General features: G+C 33.6%; 1 protein-coding gene across 19 annotated transcripts in view; it reads left to right on the top strand.

Annotated features, from left to right (window-relative positions):
- PPFIA2 (PTPRF interacting protein alpha 2) overlaps positions 1-16673 on the top strand; it is a 468314-nt gene that overhangs the window by 358199 nt on the left and 93442 nt on the right. For 11 of the 19 annotated variants that reach the window (XM_072772907.1, XM_072772923.1, XM_072772912.1 and 8 more), the window contains 7 exons: positions 2631-2777; positions 3762-3896; positions 9162-9248; positions 9676-9759; positions 10010-10141; positions 11758-11820; positions 15911-16002. In XM_072772907.1, the coding sequence (XP_072629008.1) occupies positions 2631-2777; positions 3762-3896; positions 9162-9248; positions 9676-9759; positions 10010-10141; positions 11758-11820; positions 15911-16002 (740 nt within the window). The remainder of the gene's footprint in view (positions 1-2630; positions 2778-3761; positions 3897-9161; positions 9249-9675; positions 9760-10009; positions 10142-11757; positions 11821-15910; positions 16003-16673) is intronic. The other 8 variants (XM_072772925.1, XM_072772924.1, XM_072772920.1 and 5 more) reach the window with 1 other exon arrangement.

Genomic DNA, 16673 nt, shown 5'->3' with positions numbered 1-16673 from the left:
TGGGGTGCAGGTGCTCCTTCAGATCACTACATTTGTATCTTTAGGGTAAATACTTAGTAGTGCAGTTGCTGGGTCATAGGGTGGCTCTATTTTTAGCTTCTTGAGGAACCTCCACACTGTTTTCCAGAGTGGCTATACTGCTTGCATTGCCACCAACAGTGTAAGACGACTCCCCTTTCTCTACATCCTTGCCAACATTTGTCATTTCCTGACTCATTAATTTTAGCCATTCTGACTGGTGTGAAGTTGTATCTCCTTGTGGTTTTAATTTGTTTTTCCCTGGTGCTGAATAAAGGTGAGCATTTTTTCATGTGTTGGCCATTTGTATGTCTTTTTTGGAGAAATGTCTGTTCATGTCTCTTGCCTATTTCTTTTCTGGATTGTTTGATTTTTGGGTGTTGAGTTTGATAAGTTCTTTATAGATCTTAGATGATAGCCCTTTATCTGGTAGGTCATTTGCAAATATCTTCTTCATTCCACAGATCGCCTTTTAGTTTTGTTGACTGTTTCCTTTGCTGTGCAAAAGCTTTTCATCTTGATGAAATTCCAAAAGTTCATTTTAGCTTTTGTTTCCCTTGCATTTGGAGATGTGTCTAGCAAGAAGTTGCATGGCCAAGGTCAAAGAGGTTGCTGCCTATGTTCTCCTCTAGGATTCTGATGGATTCCTGTCTCACATTTAGGTCTTCCATCCATTTTGAGTTTATCTTTATGTGTGGTGTAAGAAAATGGTCCAGTTTCACTCTTCACATGTGGCTGTCCAATATTCCCAACATCATTTGTTGAAAAGACTGTCTTTTTCCATTGGATATTCTTTCCTACTTTGTCAAAGATTAGTTGATCATGGAGTTGAGGGTTCATTTCTCAGTTCTCTGTTCAATTCCATTGACCTATGTGTCTGTTTTTATGCCAGTGTTATACTGTCTTGCTGATTACAGCTTTGGAATAGAGCTTGAAGTCCAGCATTGTAATGCCATCAGCATTGGTTTTTTCCAACATTCCTCTGGCTATTCGTGGTCTTTCCTGGTTCCATATGAATTTTAGGATTATTTGTTCCAGCGCTGTGAAAAATGTTGATGGTATTTTGAGAGGGATTGGATTGAATATGTAGATTGCTCTGGGTAGCATAGACATTTTAACAATATTTATTCGTCCAATCCATGAGCATGGAATGTTTTTTCATCTCTTTGTATCTTCTTCAATTTCTTTCCTAAGTGTTCTGTAGTTGTTAGAGCACAGAACCTTTACCTGTTTGGTTAGGTTTATTCCTAGGTATCTCATATGCTTTTTGGTGCAATTGTAAATGGGATCGATTCCTTAATTTCTCTTTCTTCTGTCTCATTGTTAATGTATAGAAATACCACTGGGGGATCCCTGGGTGGCGCAGCGGTTTGGCGCCTGCCTTTGGCCCAGGGCGCGATCCTGGAGACCCCGGATCGAATCCCACGTCGGGCTCCCGGTGCATGGAGCCTGCTTCTCCCTCTGCCTATGTCTCTGCCTCTCTCTCTCTCTCTCTCTCTCTCTCTATGTGACTATCATAAATAAATAAAATTAAAAAAAAAATTTAAAAAAAAAAAAAGAAATACCACTGGTTTCTATGTCTTGATTTTATATCCTGCCACATTGCTGAATTTCTGTATGAGTTCTAGCAATTTTAGGGTAGAGTCTTTTGGGTTTTCCACATAAAGTATTGTGTCATCTGTGAAGAGTGAGAGCTTCTTCTTTACCAGTTTGAATGCCTTTTATTTCTTTTTATTGTCTGATTGCTGAGGCTAGGTCTTCCAGCACTACGTTGAGAAACAGTGATGAGAGTGGGCATTGCTGTCATGTTCCTGACTAGGGGAAAAGCTCTCAGTTTTTCCATGACGCTCACATCTGCAGCTGACTTTTCTTAATATCTTTTTTAAAAAGTAGTTTATACACCTCCTAGTAAATTTCCATATAAGCTGTTAGGAAGATAAAATTATCTCCATATTATCTATGAATTAGATAGTTTAAAAAACTATTGTTTAGAATATCATTGATGCCATGGTTTACTCTATTTGCACTCATAGTTGATTTTTCCCTAGAGTTGTGTGTTTATTTTTATTTAGCATATATATAAGAAGGGAAATGGTTAAGTTTCAATTTGTCAATTCATTTGTAAATATGACTCAAATTTACTTTTTTGCCTCCTTTTTTAACTATTGAGTTACTCTTATTTCTATCTGAAGATGAGAATACTGATGATATTAGTTGTTCTTATGGAAGATGGCTTTGCAGTTTGGAACAGTAGCCACCATTCTACCAATTTTCTGGTTTACAACTCTACCCAAATTGTACTTATCTCTACTGTAGAATGAGCTAATTTATCTGTCACTTTTCTAAGAATGCCAGGTCTAAAATAGGCAGTTTCATGTACTCCACTGCATTGTCAGAGAGGGAAACTTTTCATTAACCCAACATGTAAGAGTTCTGACAGATAAATTGGGAAAATGCACATGATATCTTGCATACCTTCCTTGAAAAGAAAGGCATGAATATTACTTCAAGAAAACAATAGCTTTTAAATCTTATTAGTTTACTTGAATAACAAGACAATACATTAAACTATCTGAAATCTGATTTTAATTACTTTCTTATTTTAATTGTAGGCCATGGCACAGAAGGAAGACATGGAAGAAAGAATCACAACTCTTGAGAAGCGTTACCTCAGTGCTCAGAGAGAATCTACCTCCATACATGACATGAATGATAAACTAGAAAATGAGTTAGCAAATAAAGAGGCCATCCTACGGCAGGTTGAGTATCTCGGTCTTGGTTATGTTCCAGTCTCACAAAACCTGGAGTAAATAAAATACCGTATTTCTTGCAATCAGTCATTCCCTAAAATTTAGAATAGACTAAACAGATGTGGGTTTTTAGTATGTAATTTATAAATTTGTCTCAATGATAATAAAAACAATGACTAATATTTACTTTGGATCTAGACATGAACCAGAAACTGCTAAACAGTTAACGTGTATTACCTCACTTAAATCTAACCATCTCCTGTGAAGTAAGTGTAATTATTATATTGAGGCACTAAGGTTCAGAGACATGAAAACTCTTCCAAGGTCACAGATCTGGTAATTGCTAGAGTTTTTAGCGGAGGCCCAAGTCTATTTGGCTCTAGAGCAAGAGGAGACAAACTGTGGCCCATCTGTCAAAACTCTGGCGCTGTTTTTTAAATAAAATTTTGTTGAAACATAGCCATACCCATTTATTTAATCATTGTCTATGACTGTTTTTATGCTACAATAGTAGAATTGAATAGTTGGGACAGAGACTAAATGATAAACAAAGCCTAAAATATTTATTTTCTGGCCTTTCAGAAAGAAGGTTTTGTCAACACCATCTCTAGAGCCCGGACTCTTAACCATTGTGCTACATTCCATCTCTCACTCCAGTTAATACTATAATTTTCAATATCATGCTATCATGGTACAGCTGAAGCCTTAGTATTGAGTTATAATCTATTTGTCCAGGTTTATACTCACTAGTAACTTTTTTTCTTTCTGCTGCCATTGGTAAGATCTTTCTATTTTTTAATGTGCTGAATTTTATTAAGGAATGTAAGTAAGATATGAAAGTATGAACATAGTCATCTCTTTGTATACTAGATGTGATAGAAGCAGCTGATTTTTAAGTCTAGAATAATGGCTGAAGCTCAGAACCCCTAGTGACTGACGATTGTTATCTTCACAGTGACTCCTTAAGTGTCTCTTTTTCCATCCCTATTTCAGATGGAAGAGAAGAACAGACAGTTACAAGAGCGTCTTGAGCTGGCTGAGCAAAAGCTGCAGCAGACTATGAGAAAAGCTGAGACCTTACCTGAAGTAGAGGCTGAACTGGCTCAGAGAATTGCAGCCCTGACAAAGGTATTGCAATAACACATTTAGTCAACCTAGATATACTGACAGAAATGATTAATAATCCAAATAAAATCTGTAGATTTTTCTTTAGGTTTTATGAAATCTAAATTTATTTAATCTTTACTATATTGGTTTCTTGGTAAGATGAATTTTTCATGTTATATATCTTATTTACACTGCCATGAATGATTTGCATATGAATGTGATGATACCTCTTCCTATTTCAGTAGGAAATACAAAATTTCACATCCTTATGGTTAATCTTCCATGATAATATTTGCACATTAGAATAATCACCAACTATAGACAAATGATGATATTTAATACGTGCATAGATAAGTCATAATAATTTAATAGACTTAACATAAATTGGTATTAAAAATGTAGGAAATACCATAAGCAGTTGATTGTTTTCTGACTGTACTATGAAAAATTTGTTTGAAATTAGAAGTTAGATTTGTAGAAGTCTAAATTATTTATTTTTTCAGAATTTATTTATTTATTATAGAGAGAGGGAGAGAGCATGAGTGACAAGGGAGGAGTAGAGGAAAAGAAGAGTGACAAGGGAGGAGTAGAGGGAAAAAAGGCCCCAGCTGAGCACGGAGCCCAGTGCAGGATTTGATTCTGGGATTTTGGGATCATGACCTGAGCCAAAGACAGATGCTTAACCAAATGAGCCACCTAGGGCCCTGTGGAAGTCTAGATTCTAAAACCATTAAAAGTCAGAAAGTGATTTTAATAGTTACAATTTCTTCTGAACCAATTAAATTCAATAGTGATCTGAGGGATGTTCAAAACTATCTGCCATGCTATGGCTATTAGATTCTGCAACTGTCTGCATATTTTAGAATTTTGCAACCATTATAATGTTAAAATGACTATTCTAACCTTTAACAGTCAAATGGAAATGATATTGCTTCAAAGTGTTTATCTATGTCACTACAATAAAAGTTTAGATTTGCTCAGTAAAACCATGTGTTACTTTTAATATCAGTTAAAAAATGTATATTTTAAAAAATTTTATTTGTCTCTTTATTTATCTATTTTGGGAGAGAGTGAGAGAGAGAATGGGAGCAGGGATGAGGGTTAGGGAGAGACTCCTCACCAGGAGTCTCTGTGTTTAGCACAGAGCCTGATTTGGGGCTCAATCTCAGAACCATAAAATCGTGACCTGAGCTAAAGCCATGAGTTAGATGCTCAACTGACTGAGCCACCCAGGCACCCCAAAAATGTGCACAAATTTTAGATATTCATGCAATTTTTGCTCTGTGCTAAGTTTTCAGTGCCACTATAATAAATGGGTAAGATAGATACGTGAACTGCAAGTTACACAAATTCTGACAGTAGGGGCTATCCAAAACAATTGATGCAGCAATATAAAAGCAGGCACACACATTTACTTTCCTAAAAAAGCAAATGATTGAAGAGGAACAGTAGACTGATGCCTGCTGGTAAAATAGGGTAATTAATCAGGTAGTGAAAAGCCAAACATTTGCAAAGTACAGCAAGGTTTAGAAAGTATTGGAATAGTTGGTTGTCTACAGAGTATCGGAATAACTACCTGAATAAAACATTAGTGTGATTAGGGTAATGTTACAATCTGGATCCTTCTATAGTCATAGACATACCATAAACCCTTCTGGCAATTCAGAAATGTGTGATTTCTAAGATAAAGATAAATTTATCATTTCATTTGAGAAATTTTCTCCAAATTTTATAAAAATGTGCAAACATAGTAGTACTATTCTATTTTTTCTTGAAAGTACATTTTAAATTACTCAAGTATGGAGATACATATATATACACACACACACTTAGGCTTTTCATTTGAGGAACATGAACTTAATAATATAAAGTTATTCAACTATTTTAGGGGGCTTGAGGTGAGTAGCTAATAATAAAAATAACTTTTGTAAAATAATCACCAATATTATTCTGAGTAAAATAGCAAGAAAATCTGGAATCTCTCAAAGTAACACAATTCACCAAATAATAGCTCCAAACTAGCCTCTGATAGAATATGGATGAAACAGACTTTAAAGCATAATACTTGACTTACAAGGCTTCAGATTATATATTCCTAAGAATCCTAAACTTAAAATATTTTTAAAAAACTTGAAATAGGTGCCTTACCATTTTTATACTTCATTTTTCTCGGGGGGTCTTACATATTTATTTATTTTGTTACATGTATTCATTCATGTACCCACAATTATTTCCCTGGTTTACTTCTACTTAATAGTATGTTGCTAAAATTTTACTTCATCTGAATCCTTTTGATTTCTCTTTTCAGTAGTTTTATCCTTCTTAGGAAGTATTTAAAATACTGGAATTCACTCTGCTTCTCTTTTTTAACCGCTCTTTTTCAGGCTGACTTAATATCAACACCATTATTTCAAGTACAGAGTTTCTAAATTATTGCTATATTTAATACACATTTGATTTGTCAGTGATGAGGTTTTATCCTCAACACACTCTCTCTGCTGATAATATTTTTATAACATTTGAAGGTACTTTTTCATTTGTTTTTCCAAGTTTCATGGCTATAATGATCTTGTACTTTTTCTTTTCAGTTCACAGAAATGTAGGGACTATCTCTAGAACCTGCTTTATCTATTTTTTCATTGTCATTTTCATTTTCAGTATATCACTATTATTGATCATCATAATTTTTTTCTACTTTTTAGTATTTTTGACACTAAACTAAAAAGATTTCTGCTTAGCTTAAATCTAGGCTTCCCTCTCCTATATTATGAATGGCATTCTAAATAATGCTTCAGACATTTAATTTGGCCTTTTTATTTTTTTTCTGCTTTAGTTATCAGCTACCTATACTTTTTTTCTCCTTGATCCTCTTCTCTTTAGCTTTTATTTCTTCTCCATTTCCAAATATATTCATGCTTTTCTCAAAGCCATTTCAATGTATAATTTCCTCTAAAACTGTAGCTCATTTGAAATTTTCCTGTGTCACATCAGAGTGAAACCAAGATAAGCCCTATATCCCATCAAGAGATACATGAATTGCTTAAACTGCAGTCTCCACAAAGCTAAGATGAATATGAATCAATAGTAGTTGAAAGTTGATCCCAGTTTTTTGTATAGAAATGATGTCTGGATATATTCTTTGGTTGGTAAGCTGTGTGTGTGTGTGTGTGTGTGTGTGTGTGTGTGTGTACGTGTAGATAGGTAAGTAAAGCTCATTTAAGACTTTAGAAAGTCAGAAGGATTGATTATGGATAAAAGTTATTATTTGACTTTGGCAAGTATATACAAAATTAAACAATAAAGACTTTGGGCTCCCAGTTTTATGATTTATAATGTTTACTTCTTTAATTAAAATGCATATTCCTCAGCAAGGACATAATTCATCTTGAATTCCATAAGGTATTTCATTCATTTTTAGTACCAATAAAAACTATCCATAATAACAAAGTAATTTAAATTTGACAGAATTCTTGTTCAACATCTGAAGTGAGTTTTCACAATGTTTGATGTTTTCAATACTTAAGATGGAAAGAGGTAGATAGAAGTCTTAAGGACCTTTAGAAGATCCACTGGGTTTGTGTTTTTGAAGAGACAGTTTTGGAAATTGAAGTGTTCATGCCTTGACTACCTTAATCACTGATTAAAATTAATCAGTCACCTGGTTAATTTTTATAACACCAACTACCTGTTAAAATGTACTTTTAAAAGATACAGATACCTTAATGAATTTAGATTATTTAATTTCAACAAAATTTTGACCCATTTACGGTATTCTTATTTGAATTCTAGGTTTTTAAGTGATATTAGGAAACCATTTTGTGGCATTTGGAAACTATGGTAGCTTTCTGTGTTTCTTTTGCTTGGATGTTTGGGGAGAGAAATTGCTTATTTGTTATTTCTTCATTATTTTCCTATTTATTAAACAATATCAAAAGGAAAATCTTAAGGAAATGTAAATATAAAGTCATAATTTGTATAAGTACACCAGTTAAATGTCAAATATGTATCTTATAGATTAGTTGGAATTTGTCGCATAAAATAGTATATATGCATATGAGCCAATACATGAATAGGCTACTATTTCTTTTCAGGTACTGCATGACATATTTAAATATAGTCCTATATTTGCATAAAGTAAGTTTCACTGTTTTAGAATAAACTTATAAAATATAATAGAATATGCTCTGGAGTTCAATCTTATAGATCTGACATAGGATAATTTTGATGTTATAATTACTTGTATTTATGATTAAAATGTTGATTTAACTTTACATGTAATCTGTGCATAACATACTAATACAACTCGGCTATCAGCAATGTCACATGTGTTAACACTCTGTGTCTGTGGTAACCTGACAATCACCTCCAAGACATGTAACTAACCCCAGCACTGGGCAAATATGAGCTCACAAAGACACCAAGCCACCTATTCACTTAGGGCACCATTTTGTTTCCATAGCAACAAATCAACACAGAAGCAGTTTTGGGGTAGTTCATAGTGTCATTCAGGGGAGTTCATAGATAAATCTCCTTGTTCTCAGAGCATATTGTCAAATATTGATAATCTGAGGACTTTGAACCACTTGGATTTAAAACTTCAAATTAAGACTGTATCTGAGGATAGGTTGCTAAGGTTCTAGACCTATGGTCATGATTTGTATTCAGAGACCAGAAGTGATTTTGTAAGCTTGTCACTGTTGCTGAGGAAACTCAATCTTGCTTGAATTGGAGAATAGCCATAATAATTAACCCCGTGGCTTAGCTTTTTCTTGATTTCTAGAGTGTTAGGTTTGTAATAAATTTCGTTCCAAATTTATTTCACCTGGGTCATTGCCTTAGCATACACCTCAACATTGAGATACATTGTTTCCATTATTTTTAAGTAATATGATAAACAAACAAACCAAAATATAAAACTTCTAACAATCTATCAGAGACATATTCTAGTGTTTGGTTTCCCATAATTCCAATTATTACATGACTCTTTTCAGAGTTGCTTTAATTCATTCTGTAGTAGTCTTTCATTGCCAGTCATCACTAACCTTCCATACCTTAGATTGGTAGCTTTTTATTTGGGCATATCATTGTTTTTCATTTATAACCATTGACTGCATCGTGTTCACGAGATATCAGTGTAGTTCTTTCCATATAAAATTTTGTCTATTAAAGTATTAAATTTGCTGTCACATTTTTCTTTTAAGCATTCTGTGCTATGTTCTGTTCAGTGTCAGTGTCTTTAGTTCTGATTTTTCAATTTTGTCCCTCTCCTTTTCCTTGACTTGTTAGTCTGATCCAACCTCTTCTACCTCATCTGATGATTATCAATATGTTATGGAAGCTAAACTACAAGAAATGATCTCCATACGTAGGAAGGTAGTCCTACTGGACTTTACTTTCTATTGCTAAATAGAATCCATCTAAGTTTTTCTTTTCATTTATAAAAATTATGTTACTTTTATTTATTGATAATCAACCATCTGTGCAGTTCAGTGCTTCAGAAGCTTAAGATTGGACAATGGCAGGTTTGTGTTCAAACCATGCACAGTCTGCATGTTACATTTGGCTGATTTCATTGCTCATAAATAAGTCCAATGTTTTGCTGATGCTTGGATGTAACAGGCCTTTGTAGCTGACACATTTCAAGCAATGCTGTTCAGCTGCCTGTTTAAAGAAAGTTTATTTTTTGAAAATTACATTTGCAGTTGGTAGTAGCTTGCTTTACATTTTATTTCAATTTATTTAGAGGGAAAGTGTTAATCAAATCTTACAGGTCAGGTACGTTTTTCATATTTCTTAACAGGCTGAAGAGAGACATGGAAACATTGAGGAACGTATGAGACATCTAGAAGGTCAACTTGAAGAGAAAAATCAAGAACTTCAAAGAGTATGTATATCAAGAACCTCTCCCCTCAATCATCAGTTTATGGGCATGTAAGAAATGAATGTTTTTCTATATTATGGGTTATACTTAAAATCTTATGAATATTCTCTCTGCATTTAAAAGGAAAAAAAAGTTTCTGCCAATGTAATCACACCAGACATAAAATGAAATCCCATTTTAAAACTAGAAAAATTTAAAATACTTTTGTAAATGACTTTTATGTCAAATGTATTTATTTTTTCTTGAACGTAAGGCTAGGCAAAGAGAGAAAATGAATGAGGAACACAACAAAAGATTATCTGATACTGTGGACAGACTTCTGACTGAATCCAATGAACGCTTACAACTACATTTAAAGGAAAGAATGGCCGCTCTAGAAGAGAAGGTAAAATGACAGGAGAGTAGAATCACATCAATGTTTAGCAATGCTCTTATGATCATGGTTGTTTTATACCCTGCTGCGTTAATTGTACTGGTCAGAAGATCCATTTATTTTCCTCAAGTATATATGGTTTATTCTTAGAAGTGAACAAGTAATAAATAAATAAATAAATAAATAATAAATTGAACAAGTAGTTTCTGTAAAAATGTATAAGATAAATTTTTAAACGAATAACAAATGCTGCATGGTATGTAAATCTTGCATATCAGCATGATCATCTAGATAAATGCATTAAAATGTGTTTTGTGAATAAAATATTGTAGTTATCCTTCACCTGGGGTGCAAAAAAAAGAATGATAAGACAAAAACCAATATTTTGGAGTATGTAGGGATTCATCTTGCATTGAACTATTCAAATGTTTCGACTAACTGAACCTACTACTAATCTAAAAGTTTTAAAACCGAAAGAGTGAATTTATATTACCAGTAGAACTAGTATTAATCCCAGTACGGAGTTAAGTAATGCAATAGTTTCAGCTGCATTGTTTCAAAAAATAAATAAATAAAAGCTCTTCTTGACAATGTGCAATAATACCATTTACAATTATATACATCTCATTGATAGCAGCTACCAGACCAGCACGAGTTATGTGAGCTGGTTGCCAATTCCAGAGTATAAATGAAGGTAGGGGCTAAAACCCAGGTGGACAAATCATCTTGGAAATTTAGAGGAATGCCAGTCGTTACTTATGCCACAGGTTTCCCCTTCATCCATACAATAAACTAAAATAGGAAAAAATATTTGTGGAATTGTTAAAGTAGACTGATTAATTTACTCATTATAAAGTGACAAGGCATGCCTTCTTCCCATTCAACTGCAAATGCATGGCCACTTTGCCAATTGCTACACACTTAGTTTAATTTTACTAAAATTAAATTAGATAATAATACATTATTTTAAATCATGCTTTGTAGTAAATATTAAAAAGTTTAAAGCTTTTACAATAGTAATATTTTCATGCCAACATTTTAAAAAAATATCTATGAAACAACGTACTCCCACATCATGAGATATAACAGTTTTGTAAATAGTTAAAATTTTGATTCTTATTTCTCTAATAATTTAACCATTAGAAATTAATTACTCTGTTTTTGAAATAGAAGTCCAGAAATTAAACTTTCCAAAAATATGATCTGATAATTTATTTTTTCTTTAAGTAATAAAAATGAGTTCATCTGAATTCTTTATCTATACAACTTTGGCTAATATTTTTCACTATTACTCATTTATGCTCATTTTAAGATTAACCTAATTATTTCAAATTTTAAAAGACTGAGATAAGGAAAATAAAAATAGCTTAAAAGATAATATTTATTCAACTCGTCAATCCAAGTGAACAAAATAACATTTCCCACTTAAATTATGTATTTTTCTAAATGTTAAAGTATCGTGTTTAAAGATTCTATTTAAATTTGGTTTCCACGGAAACCAAGAAATAGTTGCACCAAAGAAGGAATCAAAGAGAAGGAATCAAAGAAGATTCTTGAGCAATAAAAAATTAATCTACATATTTAATTATTTTCTGTTTAGTTAATTCTTTATTTTTTCTTTTCTTTAGAATGTTTTAATTCAAGAATCAGAAACTTTCAGAAAGAATCTAGAAGAATCTTTACATGATAAGGTAAAATGGAAACTTACATTTTACCCATTTTTCTATTTTACACTGATGAATGTTTTGTTGTAAAATAAATTTGATAAGAAAGAAGTTTAGGATGTTATCTGTTTAGAAAATTTTTAACTTTTATATTATGCATACAGAAGAGTGTGCACGTATAGAAAAAGCGTGAGGAATTTTTATAAACTAAACACACTAAAAACCAACACTATGAAAAAAAAAAAAAAAAAACCAACACTATGGTAGCCCCCCTCATGTTAACGTACAATTATGTTACCTTAAACGATAATCACTGTTTTGACTTCTAACAGGAAAAAAAATGCTTTTGATTTTTTTGTGTTTTATACAAATGGAATAAAAATGTATGCACTAATTTGTCTTTAGTTTGAGGTATCATTTTGGCAGAAAAGTATTAAATATCTATTCTGTATGATAAATTATGCTAAGTTATATATTTGTAAACAAGATCCTAACTCCAAAGTAGCTGAAAAATCTAATTGAGGAGAGAGAACATAGCTTTGACAAAACAACGAGTTGCAGAGTAGCAGATGCCAAGTGTCAAATGAGTGAAACAGTAAGAGCTACAGGTAGGGGAGCTCACCATGCATGGCTGCTGTAAATAAGGCTTCAGGAAGGTGTGAATCAACAAAACTTTAAAGAAAGGTAGGACTAGGCTGCAAGCTTTTCAAATACAGTGCATGTGGCATGATTTCAGGTGCTTTGTGTGGGGAGGGGGTAAGTAGGGAGTTTGATATCTTAAATAATAATGAGCATAACAGTCTGGCTGGAGTCAGTTATTCTTATTGTAGGATAGAAGAGGCAGATAAGGACCAAATAATGAAATGCTAAAGGCTGTAATTGCTAATATGTCTTCTCCTCCTTCATTAGCCTATACATTCCTGTTAGCAGTTGTGTCTGACTTCATTTTGTTTAGCATAGGCAAATAACATCTAATCATTAATTTAAGAAGTAACCTACAAATGTGTGCTGAACAAAAGAGAAGGAAGAGAGAGAGGGAGCAAAGGAGGGAAGGAGGGAAGATCTGGCAATAGTGTGGCATAGGCAAAGTGTTGGAAAAGATGAGAGAATGAAGATTAAAAAAAAGAACAATTGTATATTTAGCCCCACTGAATGATACATATTATGTTATTAATTTAAAACTATTTGGTCCCACAGTCAGAGTATATACCATCTCCTGAAAGATAGATCTGCTATCGTAATACAAGATGGTGCCTGAAAGATAGTATCTAATTCTTTCTGAGGTTGTTAAGAAAATCTACACAGGGGAGATGCCATTTCATCAGGCATATATGCCCTTGAAGGCATATAAAATCAAATAGAGAGGGTTGGGCAGAGGACGGAACCCATGCAATAGCACAGAGAAAAAACAAAGATGATTGATTTGCTGAATCACCGGAAGTTTGCTGTGACTTGTATGTGGTTAAAGAACTAGGTTGTGGCCAGATTGTGGATTTTGGATTTGGTCCTGTTATGCAATGTTATGTTATCCAAAGCTCTGTGTGCTCCTGGCAGGATCCCCAGAACCCACTCCCCCACCACCTACCCAAGCCTTGTAGCTTCAACAATCTGCCGAAGCAACCAGCAGAACTAAGCATTCCAAGCTTTGCACCCTTGTTCATGCTAGTAACTAGAGGAAACAAATCCCAGGTCATATCTCATTTCTGAATATCATCCCATACAGCTGAAACATTGTTCCTCATCTAACTACATCGCCTAGAACTTCTCAAATTTCCACTCCATAATCTATAACTGACTGTACATCATTAGCAAAAACTCCTGTCTGTTCAACCTCTTCTTACTGTTTCTCTGCATCATGTTGATCTCCAAAATTTGAAACTCCTAGGACTGGTTTCGAATTTCTTCTCCATGTTCAGTCCCTGAGTTCAGTCTCATCTGATCTCACGGATTTAAATGCCATCTATATACTGAACATTTCCAAATTTAGATCACCTACTGGGTCCTCTCTGCTGAGAGAGCTCATGTAAGCCAACATAGTATCTTTTTTTGGACACTTTGGCACCTCAGACATCACAAGTCGGTCCCTCCACCCTGAACACCAGCAGCTGCCTTCTCAGTAAATCACAACTCCTTCTCTTACTCAGGTTAACCTTGGAGTTATTCATGACCCCTTTCATTATCTCATACCCCACATTCAGTCCAATAGCAACTTCTGTTAGTTATGTCTTCAAGATATAACTGAAATCCAGCCATTCTCTTTCTGACACCATTAGTGTCCAAGCCACAATCGTCTTGCCCATGTTTTTGGATGAACGGTAATAATTTTATTTCTTCCCTTCCTCCCAATCTTATTCAACAGTCAATTTCACTGCTCTTAGAGTGATCATATCATCTCTCTGCTCAAAAATCCTTCAGTCATTTCCAATCTCAATCAGAGTAAAAGCTAAAGATTTTTAAATGGTTGACAAGGCCTTTCCAGACTACCCTTTCCCAGTCCTGCAAACACACTTTTCTAAATCTATTCCCTATCTGTCTTTCTCTTTAATCTGTCCAATTCAGCCAGAGTGACTTCCTTGCCCACTCCTTCAACAAATATACTCCTCCCAATAAGGCGCATTTGCCCTGTTATGCCTTTTCCTAAGAGGTTCTCATTTATTTTTAACTCCCTCCCTTTCTTTAGATCTTTGCTCAAATAACACTTTATTGGAGATCCCTTCCATGAATGACTCTCTTATCTTCTTTTTCCTACCAACATCCTATCGATACTATTTGTTTATTGTCTTTTTTACTAGATTATAAATTATATGAGGACAGGGAATTTTTTATTTTGCTATTTTAACATAGTGCTTAGCACAACAGAGGTGCTTTATGTATAATTTGTGGAAATAGCTAACAAATGAATTAATAAATGGAATAAGAAACCATTGAATATCTTAGGCAAATGATTTATTTGATCATATGTATTTTTTAATGACACAACTAGGGGTGCCTGGGTGGCACAGTCAGTTAAGCAACCAACTCTTGGTTTCAGCTCAAGTCATGATCTCAGGGTCCTGAGATTGGGCCCCACATTGGGCTCCACAATCAGCACAGAGTCTACTTAAGATTCTCTCTCTCTCTCTCTTTCTCTTTCTCTCTCTCCCTCTGCCCCTCCTGCTTATGTTCTCTCTCTCTCTCTAAAATAAATACATTTTTTAAAAAAATTAAAATGACACAACTACAGAAGAGTGTATAGAGAAGAGAATGAAGTCAGCACCACCTCTGTGGAAGCTGGTGAAATAATGCAGAGAAAAAAAGTAAAAAATATGTAAAGTAAAATGATGATAGTAAGAAGAAAAGATGAGAGAAATATTGGTAAAGCCACATTAACAAAAAAGTACAGTGAGAAATGAAATATGAGTCAAGTAAAATGTCAAGCATTGGCTGCTGAAATGGGAAAAATAAAGAGCAATAGAAAGTCCAGAAGGATACATTTAAATTTTTATAACATTATAAAAGTTATAATCATGCAGACAGAATTAAATGCTTACATAAGCATTTAATTAAGGACTATAAGACCACTCAAAAAATTTACAGACTGAAACTGTAATACCAATCTGAGAAAATTTTCAGATGTACAAATAATACTACTAATGGCAAGCTGATAATTTTAATTTGTATCAGGTAATGATTTTTTCCACATCTTTTTAATCCATTTTTCTTTCTCCTTTATCCATGTGCACTACTCTGCTTATAAAATAATCACAGTCCTTCACTTACTACATAAATAAGACCTTTTCTGTATTTTTTGAACTGGCTCTCATTATGACTGCATTTTGAAGTAATGTATACATAGCTAGTCATGATCTTAGTATTCCTGTATGTTTGCAAAAATTTAGGATTAATGAAGGTCAGATATTATAGATAATTTATTACTGATTTCTGATATTCACATTTTCATTATAAGGAAAAATTTAGACATATTTTACTGTCATGTCTAATAATCTTTAATAAAAATATATCCATCAGTTTTATATTTTAAAAAAGCCATTAAGCTTGTTAGCTTGGTTTATCATAATTGAATGTTGGTATTATTGGCATTTACATATCTTCTCAGTAAAATTTCTTTGGTTTTTAGGAAAGATTAGCAGAAGAAATTGAAAAGCTGAGATCCGAACTTGACCAATTGAAAATGAGAACTGGCTCTTTAATTGAACCCACAATATCAAGGTAACATTAAACTAAAATGCTATCTATAGCTCATCAAAAATAAATATGAAATCCTTATGATTTCCTATTGCCTCAAATAAAATAAATAAGTACCTCTTATTGCTCAGCAGGTCTTGCCCTATGTTTACTCCATTACTGATTTACTGTTTCTATATTCAGAAATAATTCTCTAATTTAGTAATCTGTCCTTCAAATACATAATAATAATTTAAATTATTACCTTTTGTATTATTCATTTAGTTATATAGCTACAAATACATAAAAAAATCTAAATTGGTGAAATGAAACTGTATATAAGGCAATCACATCTTATTCCAGAAAGAGGCAACACCTCTTTTCTCTACACACAGAAATGTTTTCTTTTTTTTTTTTAATTTATTTATTTATGATAGTCACAGAGAGAGAGAGAGGCAGAGACACAGGCAGAGGGAGAAGCAGGCTCCATGCACCGGGAGCCCGATGTGGGACTCGATCCCGGGTCTCCAGGATCGCACCCTGGGCCAAAAGCAGGCGCCAAACCGCTGCGCCACCAGGGATCCCCAGAAATGTTTTCAATGCTTAATGTTACGAAAGAAATATCGTTGACTATGGTCCTTGAGCACCTGCCTGTTTTGTTTAGTCAGTTGCAAATACAGAGTGAAGGAGAAATTATACATGTTTTAAAAACAAAT

Source organism: Canis lupus, chromosome 13 (assembly GCF_048164855.1).
Source record: "Canis lupus baileyi chromosome 13, mCanLup2.hap1, whole genome shotgun sequence".
Taxonomy (NCBI): domain Eukaryota; kingdom Metazoa; phylum Chordata; class Mammalia; order Carnivora; family Canidae; genus Canis; species Canis lupus.
The sequence above is the reverse complement of the archived record's forward strand: the minus strand, read 5'-3'. Positions and strand labels throughout refer to the sequence as shown.